The 18,356-nt window shown below is 42.3% G+C and overlaps 1 protein-coding gene across 1 annotated transcript in view; it reads left to right on the forward strand.

Moving 5' to 3' along the window:
- LOC100966796 (WAS/WASL-interacting protein family member 2-like) overlaps window positions 1–18,356 on the forward strand; it is a 60,044-nt gene that overhangs the window by 40,496 nt on the left and 1,192 nt on the right. The window contains 2 exon segments of the mRNA XM_012807607.1: window positions 17,714–17,953; window positions 17,956–18,277. Coding sequence (XP_012663061.1) covers window positions 17,714–17,953; window positions 17,956–18,277 — 562 coding nt within the window.

Genomic DNA, 18,356 nt, shown 5'->3' on the forward strand with positions numbered 1-18,356 from the left:
CCCAGGCCGATCTCACAGCACAGAGTTGCCTACGAAAGAGAAAAGCATCCTTTACCAATTGTATATCGGGCTCAGAAATGATCTGCGCCACTTCTGCCCTGAGCTGGCTCCCTCGAATCCCGCCACATGTTGGAAGGTGAAGAGGCTTTGGTGAGCAGCAGTAATGACACATGGTTTCCTTCACAGTCCTGCCAGGGCCAGTCCTGAGAAGAGTTGTCTTCTACTAAATGAAGGGCGAAAGCCACAGTCCTTAGAGCCATGACCCACAGCAGCTGGTCCGCAAACCAGTCTGGAAGGAGAAAGGCCTCTTCAGGTCCCACATACCCTGACATGCCGCAGACTCTCCAGACAGGGTCTAGGACCGAGGTTTTGCCAACACCACCCAGGACCAGTAAGAGTAGAAGTCCAGCAGACAGACAGACAGACAGATGGAGAAGTGGAAAGGTGGGTGGGGGAGCTCAGGAACTAACAACAGAGCTCCAGGACTGCTAGAGCCTCCCCTCTGCGGGAGGCCTGCCTGTGTGGCTGGATGCCCCTGAGTTTGTAGCTCTGGTTTCTTAGCCACAAGTCTTGCATTGTTCTAACCCAATTACACAAGCGCTGAGCTGCCTGAGCACCTGCCAGTGCTGGGCTCTCTGCTGGGCACTTTGGGGCAACAGACACGAGCGCCTCTTGCTGGAGCTCTTGGCCCAGAAGGACTGACAGACAAGTGCCTGAGCAATGATCCACCCAACGGAAGTAGCACAGTGCTACAGTCAGGGAGCAAGGCTGTGCCCGGAGCACCAGGGAAGGAGCTCCAGGGCAGGAGCCGCGGTTTCTGCTGCCCGGGGGTGGGGGTGAGGGTGGGAGGGGAGAAAGAGTTCCTGCAGAGGTGCCAGGTGAGCAGGGTGGGGGGCAAGAACTGTTCCAAAAGAGACTGGGTAGGGATTCCAGGGGAAAGGACCCAGTAGAGCAAAGCACGAGGCAGGTGTGGGACACTAGGCTGTGGTCACGAAGGCCCGGCCCAGGGGCAGGGACAGCTGCCTGGCAGAGGACAAGCTCTGGTTACCAGCTGAGTAGCTTAGCTTGAAACAGAAGAGCAGGGCTGGCCTCACTGCTCTGGCTGTTTACCTTGGACAGTCATCTGTCTCTCTGGGCCCGAGGCCCTCATCCATGAATGAGGCAACCAGAGCTGCAGAGGTAGCCCAGAGCCACCACAGGGGGCAGCTGTGTGTGGGAGGTGCGACTATTGTCTGGGGGGGCTCCAGGGCCAGGTTCTGCTCTGCCCAAGGGACTCTGGCACTTGTTGGCTGGCTGGCTGGTTCCCAGGTCGCACCTCTGGGGCCGAGGGCTCCCACTTCTCTCTAAAGGTGAAGTAGTGACGTCAGCCAGGCCCCTGTGGACATTTCCCACCAGCTCTTCCTCCTCTTCTCAGGCACGGATGACAGAAATGTACCCTGGCAGCTGCAGAGAGAAAGGGCCTTTGACTGAGGGGGGCTGGGAGGGGCTGGCTGTATTTGTTGACTATAAAAATGTCAGCTCCTTTGGGCAGCTTCTTGAATCAATATTTGCTGTTCTGAGGCTGAGTTCAAATGCTCAGTAATCCACTCGGCCTGGCCTCTTCCTCCCTCACCTGGGTGAGGACTCACACCCACAAATATTTGGCAAGGCCCTCGCTGACCGGGATGGGGAGCCTGCTCCACGCCCTTCCACCCCACCCGAGGGGGCTGCCTTGAGAACTCTGCGCCCCCAAAGTAGCCCCCTAGAAAGGAAGAGTCCATGAGGACAGGATTGCTCTGAGTTTCATTCTGTTCTTTGCAAAAATAGAAAAGCAACACCTACTTCCCACCATTGTGCATTCAGATAAAAGAGGGGATGTGCAAGGGTTTCCTCAGTGTCAAGCAGCGCAGCATTGCAGCAATAATGCCAGTGATGGTGGCGATGAAGGTGGCAGCCTCTGCCGAAACTTTCCAGGTCTCCCTGTCCAGCTGAGGATCCTCTAGCCCAGGTTTGTGGCAGTGATCTGAGAGCACACAGATTCTTGAACCTTGTCCCTGAAAATCTTTGCACCAGCCTCTGTTCTCAATCTGAGCAGCTGCCTACTTCAGGCCTCTCTCTGGTAAGGTGCCAGGAAAACTTCAGTAGAGAAATACGGGGGGGCCCTGAAGGTCTTCAGATCTTGATCCTCTCCCTAGTGCTGTCTGCCTTTTGACCAGTTACTTAACTTCTCTGAAACTCAGACTCTCATCTGCAAGATGGAGCAACAGTGCCCGCCCTGCAGAGCTGTTGCAGGGTTAGCACTGACGCCCATGGAGCACCCAGCAGGGCACCTGGGGCATCACAAGTGTTCCTTCTCTGTGTCATCTGACACTAAGGGTGGCCTGGGGCAAGGGGTGCCCACCGAGTCTGACTCACAGAGCACCTTCCTGACTTATTATAAACGCTTCCAGCCTTGTGATCACTGCGGATGGGAACACAGCCCCACAGCCTCTGTCCACCTGCTGCTGTTTGCCCAGAGTTTCTGAAAAGATGGCTATGCCTTTGAGGAGGTGTCAGCAGGAGAAGTCTCAAGTTGACTGTGAAGCCACAGTAAAACTTTATCTGAGGCCAAACCCACAGTGTAGACACAGAACCCCTGGAAGCCACAGGGCTCCCCAGATGTCACTCTGAGGGAACCCCATCCTGAGGCCTGATGGGCTGCAGCCACAGCTGTAGTTGATCCAATGCTCACAGAGCCTGTGCCCCAGGCTCAGGGCTGGGGTGGTCCCCAGCCAGGTAGGAAGAGGCAGCTGCTCCTTCTCCAGCAAATGGCTCTGCCTGGCAGTGTACACGGCACTTTCCTAGCTGCACCCAGAAGGCTTCATGTGAAAGAGTTTCCCTCTCTAATACATAAAAAGTCCAAGAGTGAGGGGTGACCGGGCCAGCCAGGGTCCAGACAGAGGTGCATCATGCTGTCCCTCCCCCCGTCTCTGCTGGATCCAAGCTATCTGTCCTGAGGTCCCCTGGCCATGCTGAGAAAGAGAATGAGGGGGGAGCCAGCCAGGCACTGAGAGCAGTCGTCAAAACAGTGCTCCTCTGAGCTGCAGCCAGGAGCTGGCAGAATCAGAATAATCTGAGTTGCTTGGCCTAGACGGGTGGATTGCTTGAGTTCAAGTTTGAGACCAGCCTAAGAAACAAGAAAGAAAAAAATCCAAGTCCCCAGTGCCATAGCAGACCATCTGCACCAGAATCTTCTGGGTGAGGCCTAGGGACATGCACTTTTACACAGCATCCCAAATGATTCCTGTACACATTGAAGTTTAAGGACCCGGACCCGGATCCCATGTTTAATACTTGCTTGCTCTGAAATAACTTGAGTTTCTTTTAATTGAAGTATAACTTACACATAGTGGATCTCAAACTTATCATGTTTAATGAATGCATAGCAAGACACAGAATATTCCCATCACTCCAGAAGGCGGGGTCAATCCAAACCTGCCCTCCTAGTCAATCCACACCTCCAAAAAAGTGCTCCTCGGACTCTATCACCATAGGCTCGTCCTCTCTCTTCTCAAACCTTATATCACTGAGTACAGGTAACGGGTCCATTTGGGGGGCCAGCTTCTTCTTCTCATGCGTTTCTGAGATTCACCCACATTGAAATATGCATCAGCAGTTCAGTCCTTCTTATGGCTGAGTAGCATTTCATTGCATGAATATGTCACAGTTTGGTTTTCTATTCTCCCATTGATGGGTATCAGGCTGTTTAAAGTTTGGGGCTATTTTGAACAAAGCAGTATTGACCATTTGTGTACATATGTCCTCATTTCTCCTATTTCACAGGCCATTGAGATGGGGTGTGGTAGGCAGAATTCTAAATGGCCCTTATGATCTCTGCCTCCTGGCCCTACACCCTGTGTAGTCCTCTCCTCTTGGGTGTGGGAGGATCTATGACTTACTTCTAAGGGCAATGGATGTTACCTCTATGATTACATCACACCGTATAAGACTCCACCTTAGCAGGTGGAGTGAGAGCTCCTCAGTGGCTTCAGAGAAGGAGCTGCGATGTTCTGGGAGACCGGCATGTGGAAAGCAGATATAGGGGCCTCCAGAAGCTGCGGGAAGCCCCCAGCTGGCAGCCAGCAAGGACATGGAACTTCAGCTTTACAAACACAACTGAATTCTGCCAACAACCACATGAGCTTAGAAGATGACCCCAAGCTCCAGAAAGAAGAAAAGCCCAGATGACACTTTGATTCTGTTCTTGTGAGACCTAAGTACAGGTCCCAGCCGACCTGCGCTGAACTCCTGGCTCACACAAACTGTGAGGCAATTAATATATGTTGTTTTAAGTTGCTAAATTCGTGATAATTTGCAATAGATTACTGACACATGAGGAAAGGAAAATCACTTCAACAAATGGATTGTGGGGGTAGTGCCTGTGCCTCAAAGGAGTAGGACGCCGGCCCCATATACCAGAGGTGGCGGGTTCAAACCCGGCCCTGGCCAAAAACTGAAAAACAAACAAACAAACAAACAAATGGATTGTGGAAAAGTTAGAAAGTTATCAGAAAAAAAAGCATTAAAGAATATCTTTCTGATCTTGGGGGTAAGAAAATTTTCTTCAGGAGGATTCACAAAGTATCACCATAAGAGAAAAAAGTTAATAAATTGGATTTTAGCAAAATTTTTAAAACTTTGGCTAAATAAAAGACACCATTGAGAAAATACATACTTAAGCCACAGGCTTGGGAGAAAATATTTGCAACACATAAAATTGACAAAAGGACTTATACCAAGAATACAGAAAAACTCCCATGACTGAATAATGAATCAAACAAGCCAATGCAAAAAGAACGCAGAAGAAGATGGACAAATGGCCAGGAAGCCCATGATGGAGCACTCAACCTCATTAGTCACCAGGCAAAATGCAAATTAGACCCACGGTGAGATGCCACCACAAACCAGCAGCCATGGTGAAAATAAAAAAAGACAATATCAAATGCTCAAAGACAAATAGATTGACAGCAATAAATATTGGAGAGAATGTGAAGCAACTGGAATTCTCGGACATTGTTAGAGGGAGCGTAAAATGGTGGAATCACTTCAGAAAACTGGAGTTTCTTCAAAAGTCAAACATCTCCCTCAATTTGATTGTACAGGTTACAGGAATAAAATGATATGCTTTCATTGGTAACTAGCATTTGAAATCTGCTTTTTAAAAATCAATGTTATAAATGTACATGATTCATAAGACTTGAAAAAGAGAAGTTGTCTGCAACTCCCTATTTCCCTTTGCCAAGAGGCTAATCATTTCAATTCCATTAGTCTTTTCTTTTCTTATTTTCACTTTTTCAGAATTTTCAGTCTGATTAACTTTTCTAGGGAGGGTGAGGATTTAACCCTCTTTAACCACCACTATTGCAATACCAATACCTCTTCCCCCACTCCACCCTTCTGGTGTCATGATACCTAAATTGTTGTTGGAGGTTAGCATTTATAACATCAGTATTAAATTCTATTAATATAGTAAGGACTGCCCTGTCACTATTTTTTCTCTCTTGCACTACTTTTGGTTTTCCTTGAAGTTTCTTGTTTAACTATTTGCTTTAATTTTAACCTTATCTCTGGATCCTCTACTTTTAGTTCACACTGCACTAAAAATCAGAGTCTGAAGCAAAAATTAAAGTGCTTATACAAAACTAGACCCATGAGAATGAGCAGAAAGGAAGGGAGGCAGGGAACCATGTGAAGCAAGAAAAATGATGTCAAGGAGGAGCAAGATGGCGGTCAAGTAACAGCTTCCTTGCAACTGGACACAGTCAGACTGGGAAGAGAAGACTCCAGGCATCTCTGGCTGGTGCGATCTGCCCAGAAACATCCCTTTGAGGACACAGGGAGTCAGCAAGAGACTTCTGGACCCCATGAGGTGGACAAAAGTGGTGGAGAACTGGCAAGTGGCTGCGTGTGTTCCTTCAGTCTAATCCCGCCGCAGCTGTAAGTACAGCACCAGTGAGATTGCAAACTGGAAAGGCCTTTTTTGTTTTGTTTTGGACTTGGCACTCACTTGAACTACCTTGGGATAACTCGGGTGAGAGTGTGGGGGACTTTCAGCATTGTCTAAGGCCCCAAACTGTGCTCCTGAGCTGGACAGAGCTAATGTGTTCCGAGGCTGTGGGTGACGTAGAGCCGTTGTGGGAGAACTGCCCCAGCAACCTCTGCCCTCAGGGTCACAGAGCGAGGATGGGCGAGTAATCTAGTGACTGAGCAGCCTAAAAGTGGGGACTGAGATGCCTTACAGCATTGGCCCTCAGGGGCATACAGTGAGACGTGTTTTGGCACACTGGGTAAGTGGACAGCCACTTTAGGAGTGATCCCAGTGACAAGTGCTTTCCTGAGAAATCTGCTTATACAAGGTTAATAGTTTAAAGTGCCTTTTAAGTGAGCTGAAGAGATATTTAGGCTTTCCACCCTGTGGTGTTTAAGAAGTCAGCAAAGGCCTCCAGTCTCCATCTCGTATTGTATTAGCATTGTGATTAACATCTCATACCCCAGAAGATCACTTCCCCAGACAATATTCAGTAAGATATATATACTGTTTTATTTTTGGTTTTGGTTTTCTTTCTTTTTAATTTCAACATTTTCCCCCTAGATTTTTCTTTTTTTCCTTTCTTTTGTTTCTTCATTTTTCTAGTTTAAATATAATTTTCCATTGTTGCCTTCTTTAACAATTAGAAATTCATTTTTGCTAGTGTTTCTACCCATTATTTGGTTTTTCCCCTAATTTTACCCCATAAAGTTTTCTGTTTGCTTCTTTTGGTTTGATTTATAGCATTTTTGTCTTTCCTCTCTACTTGGTGGAGGTGGAGTACTGTGTCCCAACAGTCTGGCAACACAGCTGCTGACCTCAAGGGAACCTCCCAACCTGGCATCCCCAGAAGTTGGGGGGTTTTAAGGGTAGGCCAAAGTACCCTACTGTACACCTATATTGCTCCCATCTCCCTCTTTCTGTGCCTCTCTTCTATAAAAATATTCCCTTTTACTTATCCCCTCTCCTTTCTCTTTTTTTTTTCTCCTTTATTTTTTAAATCTTTTCTCCCTTCTTACTCTTCAATCTTCTCATCTTTCTGGTCCTGTACCAAAAAGACTCATCAAAACTGTAGGGTAGAGGCATGGTAACTTAAAGAGCAAGAGGAAGTGAATGGAAAATTAGGGCAAGGAAACAGATAAAAGAAAACACTCATGAGGAAGAATCAGCACAAAAATCCTGGCAATATGAAAAACCAGTCCAGAGCAACCCCCAAGGGACCATAAGGTAGCTACTGCAGAGGATTCCACCTATAAAGAAATGGTAGAAGTGACATAAAGGGAATTTAGAATACAGATGATGAAAACAATGAAGGAAACTGCTGATAAAGTGGAAAATAACCAAAAGGAAATCCAAAAACAGAATCAAATAAGAGATGAATGATATGAAGAATATAGAAAGGAGACAGCAGAGCTGAAGGAACTAAAGCAGTCAATTAGGGAACTTAAATATGCAATAGAAAGTATCCACAACAGATTGGACAGAATCAACAACAGATTAGAGGAAAGAATCTCAGAGGTAGAGGGCAAAGCTCTTGAGATAACTCAGATAGTTAAAGAGGCAGAAAAAAAGAGAGAGAAAGCAAAACATTCACTGACAGAATTATGGGTCTTTGTGAAGCATTCAAACATATATATGAGTTATGGGTATACCAGAGGGGAAGAAGAATGCCTCAGGGGAATGGAAGCCATACTAGAGAATATTATAAATGAAAATTCCCCAAATATCACCAAAGATTCTGACATACTCCTTTCAGAGGGATATCAGACCCCAGATTGCCTCAACTCCAACAGAGCTCCTTCAAGACACATTTTGATGAACCTGTCCCAAGTCAAGACAAAAGAAAAGATTCTTCAAGCTGCCAGGAGTAAGCACCAGTTGACCTACAGGGGCAAATACATCAGGGTGACAGCAGACTTCTCTAATGAAACTTTTCAAGCAAGAAGACAATGGCCATCTACATTTAATCTACTTCAACAGAACAATTTACAGCCCAGAATTCTATATCCTGCTAAGCTAAGCTTTAAAATTGATAGAGAAATCAAATGATTTACTGATATGCAAACATTGAGGAAATTCACCACAACAAGACCAGCTCTACAGGAAATACTTCAACCTTTTCTACACACTGACCATGACAATGGATCAATAGCAAAGTAAGAACTCAGAAATTAAGGGACAGAACCTAACTTCCACAATGATGCAAAAGATAAAACTAAGCTATAGACTCTCACAAAATAAGATTAATAGAACACTACCACACTTATCAATTATCTCAATAAATGTTAATGGCTTGAATTCCCCACTAAGAGGCACAGATTGGCTAATTAGATTAAAAAACACAATCCATCCATTTGCTGTCTGCAGAAAACACACCTAGCTTCAAAAGACAAATTAAAACTCCGAGTTAAGAGTTGGAAGACAATTTTTCAGGCAAACAGAATTCAGAGGAAAAGAGGCGTTGCAATCTTATTTTCAGATACGTGTGGATTTAAAGCAACTAAAGTCAAAAAAGACAAAGATGGTCACTTTATATTGGTGAAGGGAAAAATACAAGACATTTCAATTCTAAATATTTATGCACCCAACTTAAATGCTCCCAGATTCTTGAAACAGACCTTACTCAGTCTGAGCAATATGATATTCTATAACACCAGAATAACAGGGGACTTTAACACTCCTCTTACAGAGCTAGACAGATCCTCTAAACAGAAATTAAACAAAAATATAAGAGACTTAAATGAGCCCCTAGAACAACTGTGCTTGATAGATGCATATAGAACACTCCATTCCAAAGATAAAGAATATACATTCTTCTTATCGCCCCATGGAACAATCTCCAAAATAATCATATCCTAGGACACAAAACAAACTTCAACAGAATCAAAATAATTGAAATTTTACTTTGTATCTTCTCAGACCACAAGGCACTAAAGGTGGAGCTCAACTCCAACAAAAATGTGCAACCCACACAAAGGCATGGAAATTAAACAACCTTCTGTTGAGTGACAGTTGGGTGCAGCAAGAAATAAAAGAGGAAATCATTAACTTCCTTGAGCATAACAACAATGAAGACACAAACTACCAAAACCTGTGAGGTATTGCAAAAGCAGTTCTGAGAGGAAAATATATAGTTTTAGATGCCTACATTTGAAAAACAGAAAGAGAGCATATCAACAAACTCATAAGCCATCTTATGGAATTAGAAAAAGGAGAACAATCTAAGCCTAAACTCAGGAGAAGAAAAGAAATATCCCAAATTAAATCAGAGTTCAATGAAATTGAAAACAAAAGAATCATTCAGAAAATTAATGAAGCAAGGAGTTGGTCTTTTGAAGAAATAAATAAAATAGGTAAACCTTTGGTCATACTAACTAGAAGTAGAAGAGTAAAATCTCTAGTAACCTCAATCAGAAATGATAAAGGAGAAATAACAACTGATGCCACAGACAAACAAGAGACCATCTCTGAATACTACCAGAAACTCTATGCCTAGAAATTTGATAATGTGAAGGAAATGGATCATTATTTAGAATCACACCCTCTCTCTAGACTTAGCCAGGAAGAAATAGAGCTCCTGAACAGAACAATTTCAAGCACTGAGATCAAAGAAGTAATAAAAAAAAATCTTCCAACCAAAAAATACCCTGGTCCGGATGGTTTCACACCAGAATTCTATCAAACCTTCAAACAAGAGCTTATTTCCATTCTGCAGAAATTATTCCAAAAAATTGAGGAGGAAGGAATCTTCCCCAACACGTTCTAAGAAGCAAACATACTCTAATACCAAAACCAGGAAAAGACCCAACTAAAAAGAAGAATTTCAAACCAATTTCACTAATGAATATAGATGCAAAAATGCTCAACAAAATTCTAGCCAATAGATCATTGCTTCTCATCAAAAAAGTCATACATCACGATCAAGTAGGTTTCATCTCAGGGATGCAAGGCTGGTTTAACATATGCAAGTCCATAAACGTTATTCACCGTATTAACAGAAGCAAAAACAAAGACCATTTGATCCTCAATAGATGCAGAAAAAGCATTCGATAAAATCTAGCATCCTTTTCTAATTAGCACACTATATAGGCATAGGTGACACATTTCTTAAACTGATCAAAGCTATCTATGACAAACCCACAGCGAATATTTTACTGAATGGAGTAAAACTGAAACCTTTTCCTCTCAGAACTGGAACCAGACAAGGTTGTCCTCTGTCACCATTACTATTCAACATAGTGCTGAAAGTTCTAGTCAATACAATTAGGCAAGACAAGGAAATAAAGGGCATCCAAATGGGAGCAGGGAAGGTCAAACTCTCCCTCTTTGCTGATGATATGATCTTATTCTTAGGAAACCTCTGAGATTCAACCACAAGACTCCTGGAAGTCATCGAAAAATACAGTAATGTCTCAGGATATAAAATCACTGTCCACAAGTCGGTAGCCTTTGTATATGCCAATGACAGCCAACATGAGAGGCTAATTAAGGACACAACTCCCTTCACCACAGCTTCAAAGAAAATGAAATACCTAGGAATATACCTAACAAAAGAGGTGAAGAACGTATATAAAGAAAATTATGAAATCCTAAGAAAGGAAATAGAAGAGGATATTAACAAACGGAAGAACATACCATGCTCATGGCTGGGACGAATCAACATTGTTGAAATGTCTATACTTCCCAAAGCAATCTACCAATTCAATGCCATCCCTATTAAAATACCAACATCATACTTTCAAGACATGGAGAAACTTACTTTTCATTTTGTACAGAACCAGAAAAATACCCTTATAGCTAAGGCAATTCTTAGTAATAAAAACAAAGCCAGGGGCATCAGCATACCAGATTTTAGGCTGTACTATAAAGTCATAGTGGTCAAGACAGCATGGTACTGGCACAAAAATAGAGACATGGACATTTGGAATAGAATAGAAAACCAGGAAATGAAACTAACATCTTACAACCACCTAATCTTAGATAAACCAAACAAGAACATACAGTGGGGGAAAGATTCCCTGTTCAATAAATGGTGCTGGGAGAACTGGATGTCCACATGTAAAAGACTGAAACTGGACCCAAACCTTTCTCCACTCACAAAAATTGATTCAAGATGGATAAAGGCATCTTAAATTTAAGGCATGAAACAATAAAAATCCTCAAAGAAAGGGCAGGAAAAACACTCAAAGATATCAGCCTGGGGAAAGACTTCATGAAGAAGACTGCCATGGCAATCACAACAACAACAAAAATAAACAAATCGGACTTAATTAAACTGAAAAGCTTCTGTACAGCTAAGGAGACAATAACCAAAGCAAATAGACCACCTACACAATGGGAAAGGATATTTGCATATTTTGAATTGGACAAAAGCTTAATAACTAAGATCTATAGAGAACTCAAATTAATCCACATGAAAAAAGCCAACAATGCCATATATCAATGGGCAAGAGACATGAATAGAACCTTCTCTCAAGAAGACAGATGAATGGGTAACAGACATATGAAAAATGCTCATCATCCCTAATTATTAGAGAAATGCAAATCAAAACCACCCTGAGATACCATCTAACCCCAGCAAGAATTGCAACATCACAAAATCCCAAAACTGCAGATGCTGGCGTGGATGTGGAGAGAGGGGAACACTTTTACACTGTTGGTGGGACTGCAAACTAATACAACCTTTTTGGAAAGAAGTATGGAGAACCCTCAAAGAACTCAAGCTAGATCTCCACAATTGTAAGAGAGACTTTACTTAACAAATGTGATTGCATTACTGGGCATATACCCAGAAGGAAAACAATCCTTTTATCATAAGGACACTTACACTAGACTGTTTATTGCAGCTCAATTTACAATCGCCAAAATGTGGAAACAGCCTAAATACCCACCAACCCAGGAATGGATTAACAAGCTGTGGTATATGTACACCATGGAATACTGTTTAGCCATTAAAAAAATGGAGACTTTACAGACTTTGTATTAAACTGTATGGAAGTGGAATACATTATTCTTAATAAAGCATCACAAGAATGGAGAATCATGAATTCTATGTATTCAATTTTGATATGAGGACAATTAAGGACAATTAATGACACAGTGGGGGTAGCGGAAGGGTAGAACGGACAGAGAAAGAAGGAGAGAGGGGTGAGGGAAAGGAAGAGCAGAGAGAGGGAAGCAGGGAGGAGGATGGGGTCTTGGTGTGTGACACACCTTTGGGGGCAAGACACAAGTGTAAGACATAACGTAATTCAATTAGTGTAACCTTGTTTCTTGTACCCTCAATGAATCCCCAACAATAAAATAAATAAATAAAGGCTTGAGAAAACTTTTTACCCCTTCCATGATGTAAGGACACAGCAAGAAGTCTGAACATCAGAGAAGAGGGTCCTCGCCAGAACCAGAGCTGGACCATGCTGGAACCCCAATTTTGGACTTCTCAGCCTCCGGGACTGTGAGAAATAAAACTTGGCTACTGCTGTGTAAAGAGCCACCCAGGCACGCAGCAGGTTATCCAGCAGGTGTGTCCATCTAGCACTTGAGACTTCTCCAGATGGGGTGTGGGGATAAACCATGCCTCACTGTCTTCAGAGAAAAAAAGTGACTTATCTGCCTGGCTCCTTTTGTTTCTGGTTTCTGATTTGGTACAATTCACCCCATGAATTTATTACTGTGCCCTTCCAAATTGCATCATCCCGTCCCTTCATGGGCTGCCCACTTGGAATACAGATTTCTCACCCTGAGGTATAGTGTTTTAACCAACAGGAGAGAGGTTGGAGGAAACAAACCCTGGGAGAGTGGCTAGTTGGCCCAGCTGCAGAAATAGCTAGAAGAGGTTTTATAGAGTTTACATCTGATACAACTTTCCAAATACTTACGACTTACACACCTCTAGCTTCTACCTATCCATCTGAAACTCCTCTCGCTCATTCAAATACATGGGCATATTCTATTATCTCCAGCTTCCTGCACCTGTCTCTGGATCCATTTGATCTGCTCCACTTGGGACTGGTTGGCCTCAACACCTGGTGCATAGATGTCGGCCCCAAACCTCTTTTCACCATCATTTGGAGATTTTCTTCCCCCTGTTCAAGTTGAAACTGTTTCCTGAATTCTATATTTTCTTCTTTCCTGGTTTATACTTTTGTTTTGTAGGAGCCCTTCTAAGAAAGGGCGCATAGTCTGAGCAAGGTGCAGTGAAGTTCAAATGGGCCTTACTATTGAGCCTCAGCCTTAAAAAGGCCAAAGAGCCAAATGCCTATTTCAACATAATTGATGACATCTGTGAATTTCAGATAATCAATAATCATGTGACCTTGAGGGTTATTGTTACCATCATATCTAATTAATGTTATTGTCAGTAATGTGAATAAGCCATGCTATTCAAATTATTGTTAATATTAGAATATTTACCTTCCAATGTAAGTAATCATTTCAGATATATTTGGAAGTGAGAATCTCCTTGTATGCTTAATATGTTTTAAGTCTATCAATCAGTGAATATAAATGTATTTGTATTATTTAAAAATTCAAATGTCACAATAATTAATGAGAAATTTTATATATGGAAAAATATTTAAATCATTTAAATAGTGGCTGGGCCTGGTGGGTCACACCTGTAATCCTAGCTGGGAGGCTGAGGCAGGAGGATCACCTGACTGAGCTCAGGAGTTTGAGACCAGCCTGAGTAAGAGTGAGGCCCTGCTTCTATTAAAAACAGAAAAATTAGCCAGGTGTAGTGGTGGGTACCTGTAGTCTCAGCTCCTCAGGAGGCTGAGGCAGGAGGATTACTTGAACCCAGGAGCTTGAGATTGCTATGCCATGGCACTCCAGCCTGGGCAACAGAGTGAGATTCTGTCTCAAAAAACTAAACTAAACTAAACTAAACTGAACTAAACTAAATGATACAGAAAAGAAAAATAGAGATTAGGTTATATCATGATTCAAATCATTATAGAAATATTTGAAGTACTAGATTCATAACATTAACAAAATAAACTTTAAGAACTAAATTTAACTTATTTATTTGCCCTTAGGCCAAAAAATATTTCAAGAAAATTCGTCATGGTTTGTGAGGATATACTTTGTCCTCTCAACATTTCATGAGAAGAAAAGAACCTCCCAAACCATACACAACATCATCCATGATAAGTCATCTCCAACCTAGATATAATAAAGGTATAAGTAATACGTTAAAAAATTTAGGAGGGCAGTGCCTATGGCTCAAAGGAGTAGGGCACTGGCCCCATATGCCAGAGGTGGCAGATTCAAACCCAGCCTTGGCCAAAAATTGCAAGAAAAAAAAATTAGGAAAAAATGAGGTAAGCAAAACACATTTTCTTCTCACTGATCAAGTATTAAGGTAACAGACATCACAAGAGTGTTTTAAAATAGTTTCTTATAGTTTCAAGTTCTTGGAGGTTAAAAATGTAAGCAATCAATTTATTGGAAGAAGTGTAACAGACTGTGATCAATTTTCAGCAATAAAAGATGATTGTTGAGGGCAGTGCCTGTGGCTCAGTGAGTAGGGTGCCGGCCCCATATACTGAGGGTGGTGGGTTCAAACCTGGCCCCGGCCAAACTGCAAAAAAAAAAAATAGCCGGGCGTTGTGGTGGGCGCTTGTAGTCCCAGCTCCTCGGGAAGCTGAGGCAGGAAAATCGCCTAAGCCCAGGAGTTGGAGGTTACTGTGAGCTGTGACTCCACAGCATTCTACCAAGGGCAATAACATGAGACTCTGTCAAAAAAAAACCCCAAAAACAAAAACCCCAAACAAATTGTTAAAATTTGTTCAAGCTATGAATTCCAGGTGATTTTATTTTATTTTTTTTTTCCAGGTGATTTTAAAAACACATTCCTCATTGTATTCATATTTATACCTATTAAAAAAGTAAATATTATAGTACGCTTCCTCTCATATTAATAAACTTATATCAGCTTTCTTTCAATTAGTATTTCCATGGTGTTTCCAACTCCATCTTATTAATACTTTTACCCTTTCTCGTCCTTATATTTCAATTGAATTTCCCATAAACAGCATATAGCTGAGTTTTGCTTTATTTTTTAATCCAGGCTGACGACATTTGCTTTAATTGTGGGTTTTAGTTCACGTATGTTTTACATAAGTGCTGAGGTATTTGGATTCAAGTCTATTAGCTCACTACTTTGTCTCACTTTTTTCTCTCCTTTCTTATCTTCTATTCAATTAGTCATGCTTTTAAAAATTATTTCCCCCCAGTGCATTAACTTTTACTTTTCTTTGAATGATTGCCCTTATAATTTACAACACATGTCCTCAATGTACTAAAATCCACCATAAATTAGTACTTTTACTGCATCGGGATAGGGTAAGGACCTGTGAGACTTTCCCTCCCTTTACTCCCTGTGCTTTGGGTGCTGTCTTTGTTATCTGTTTTGCCACTTTGTATATTTTCATCCCTAAGAGAAACTATTAATATTATTACTGTTTGATACATCAGTGGTCACTGGGTTCACCTACATATGCATCCTGTCTGTTGTTCCCTGTTCCTCTCCATTCTCAGGCTTCCATTTGAGATAATTTTTTCTTCCTAAACAGATGTTTGTTTTATTGTTTGTCACAAATTCTCTCAGTTTCTCCCCTGAAAATCTCTTCATTTCACATTGATTTTTAAAGGCTCGTTCAGCTTTGGGGTTGGTTTGCACGCGTCATTTCACAGACGTCATGCCACCGCCTTCTCTCTTCCATTGTTTTTGTTCGAAACCACCTGTCAGTCTTATTGTTGCTCCTTGAAGACATTTTTTCCCCTTCGGCTGCCTCTAGCATTTTCTCTTCATCTTTGATGTTCAGTCTCTTATACTTATGTGTGAAATTATGATTTTCTATGAATTTATGATACTTGGGTTTCATAGAAGTTTTGAATCTATTGTTTAATTTTTTTTCACAGTTTTAGAAAACTTGTGAAGCGTGGTTCTGAAAATATTCTTCATGCCTTATTTTGTCTGCCCCGAGACTCTAATTATATCCTGTTGTATATTAGACCTCATCACTGTATCACATGTGTCTTACATTCTTTCTGTATTTTCCATCTCTTTTTTCTCTCTCTGTACTTCGGGGTGGTTATTTTCTATTAGTCTATCCTCCTGCTGGGGAATTCTCCTTTCTTCTGTGTATATCTACAGTGACAGCCATCTATGTAACCCTTAATTTTAGTTATCTTATTTTTTTCACTTCTGCAATTTCCACTGGAGTTGTTTTAATAGACTCCAATTCTCCAGTCAAACTCTTCTTTTTGTCATCTTTTCTTAGAAATAATAAACACAATCACTTTAAAAATTACTTCAGATAATGCTGACATCTAGATGATCTAAGAGACTGTAAGTTTTTTCTCTTAACTTTCAGTCATATGATTCTATTTTCTATCTTCCTTAGTACTGAATGCTGGATATTGTACATAAAACAATTTTAGAAAGGGTTAGAATCTCTGGTTGATACTATGTTCCCTCAAAGAGGATTTACTTTTTCTGGTAGAGTTAGAGAAGGAGCAGATTAAATTAACTGGTCTGGGATTGCACTTGTTTAAGATAGGTTTTAGTCTTTTTGAACACTATCTATTTTTGGCTTATCCTGACTCCTAGAGTACAGTTTTCAGGAGTCCTAATGAGAGATCTAGGGTGTTAGGGGCCTGAACTCAAAATTTTTGTTTCCTTAGCCTTATGAGACTCAGGAAAGCTCTGCTCAACTTTCCAGACTTTAAGCCTCCGTTGCTGCCCAGCCTCTTAGCCCTGTGCTCCTTCTAAATTTTGCAAGTGCCTCAAGAAAAAGGCACTATAGAATTCTGGGTTCATCTAAAAATTATATTCCTTTGATATTCTGGCCACACAAGTCCAGACACCCAACTCTGACTCTGTATCTAGCTGTCTAATGTCTTCAAAGAAAGTTATTTTTGTGTTTTGTTTTGCTGTTACAAGTTTTCTCGGTGGAGAGTAAGGTGACCAGATTTTAACACTGGTAAAGCAGGACACCATTGAGGGGGAAGGCTGACAACAATGCAAACTTTGATAAGCAGTTCTCAACAATTATTTGTTATTATTAAAGTTTAACATTATAAAATTAACAAAATTAATATAAAACGCATATCCTGGCAAAATAGCCACATGGCAGCTGAAAACCATATATTCCCTTCCTGTTCTCCCATGTTCCCTAGCTTGTCATGCATTCTTTCCAAAAATCGGGGCTTTTTAAAAATGCTGCAGGATGCAGGACAAATTGTTAAAAATCTGGACTGGCCCGCCAAAAGCAGGACATCTGGTCACCTTACTCTAGAGGGGGGGCTACTTGTTTGTTCCAGACAGTTTGGCTCCTTCTGAGCTAATTGTCCTTGCCTGGAAGCAAGGGAGGGAGCCAGTCTCCTTCTGATACCTTGCCCAGGAGGGGAGTAGGGAGTTTACATTAGTCTTTTCATTTCCAAATGAAGTTACATTAACCTCTTCATTCCTAAATGGAGTTACATTAACCTTTTCAGCAGCTGAAAACCGTATATTCCCTTCCTGTCATCCTACCCTTGTTGTTCATTCTTTCCAAAAATCAGGACTTTTTAAAAACACCATGGGATGCGGGACAAATTGTTTAAAATCAGGACTGTCCCGCCAAAAGCGGGAAGTCTGGTCACCTTATATATGACGTAAAGCTGCAAATAAAGACAGAGAGAGAGCAGTGCCAACTGCGAACAGGACAAGGACGTCAATTCCTCCTCCCCCTGCACCCCCACCCGGCCCTTCTACCCCTCCCACTTTTAATCAGGCAAACACAGAGCAGCCCAAGCTGAATAGAGATGAGCAGCAGGGTCGAGCTGCCCTTTTACAGAACATTTGCAAAGAGACCAAGCTGAAGAAGGTGACCAACATTAACGATGAGAGTGCGCCCATCCTCCAAAGCCCAAAGCAAGTGGCAGCGGTTATGGCTCTGGAGTAGCTGCCCTGAAGCCCAAGGGAGGGCTCTTCCAAGGAGGAGTGCCGAAGCTTCGACCTGTGGGAGCCAAGGACACTTCAGAGAACCTAGCTGGTAAGCCAGCCCTGCAGGTCCCCAGTTCTCCAGCTGCTGCCCCAAGGCCTCCAGTGTCTACAGCCAGTGGATGTCCTCAAGATGATACAGATAGCAGCCGGGCCTGGGTCCCAGAACTGCCCGGGATGCAGAGACCCTCTTTACCGGACCTCTCTCCGCCCAGTACCACCAGCAGTACCGGCATGATGCAGCTCCTCTGCCCTTCCTACCTGCTGCCCCTGGGCAGCATGCCAGTGCACCCCCTGCACCTCTGCCCCCCAGCATGCCAG

The sequence above is a fragment of the Otolemur garnettii genome, unplaced genomic scaffold, assembly GCF_000181295.1.
Source record: "Otolemur garnettii isolate 467f Iridium unplaced genomic scaffold, OtoGar3 scaffold00073, whole genome shotgun sequence".
NCBI lineage: Eukaryota > Metazoa > Chordata > Mammalia > Primates > Galagidae > Otolemur > Otolemur garnettii.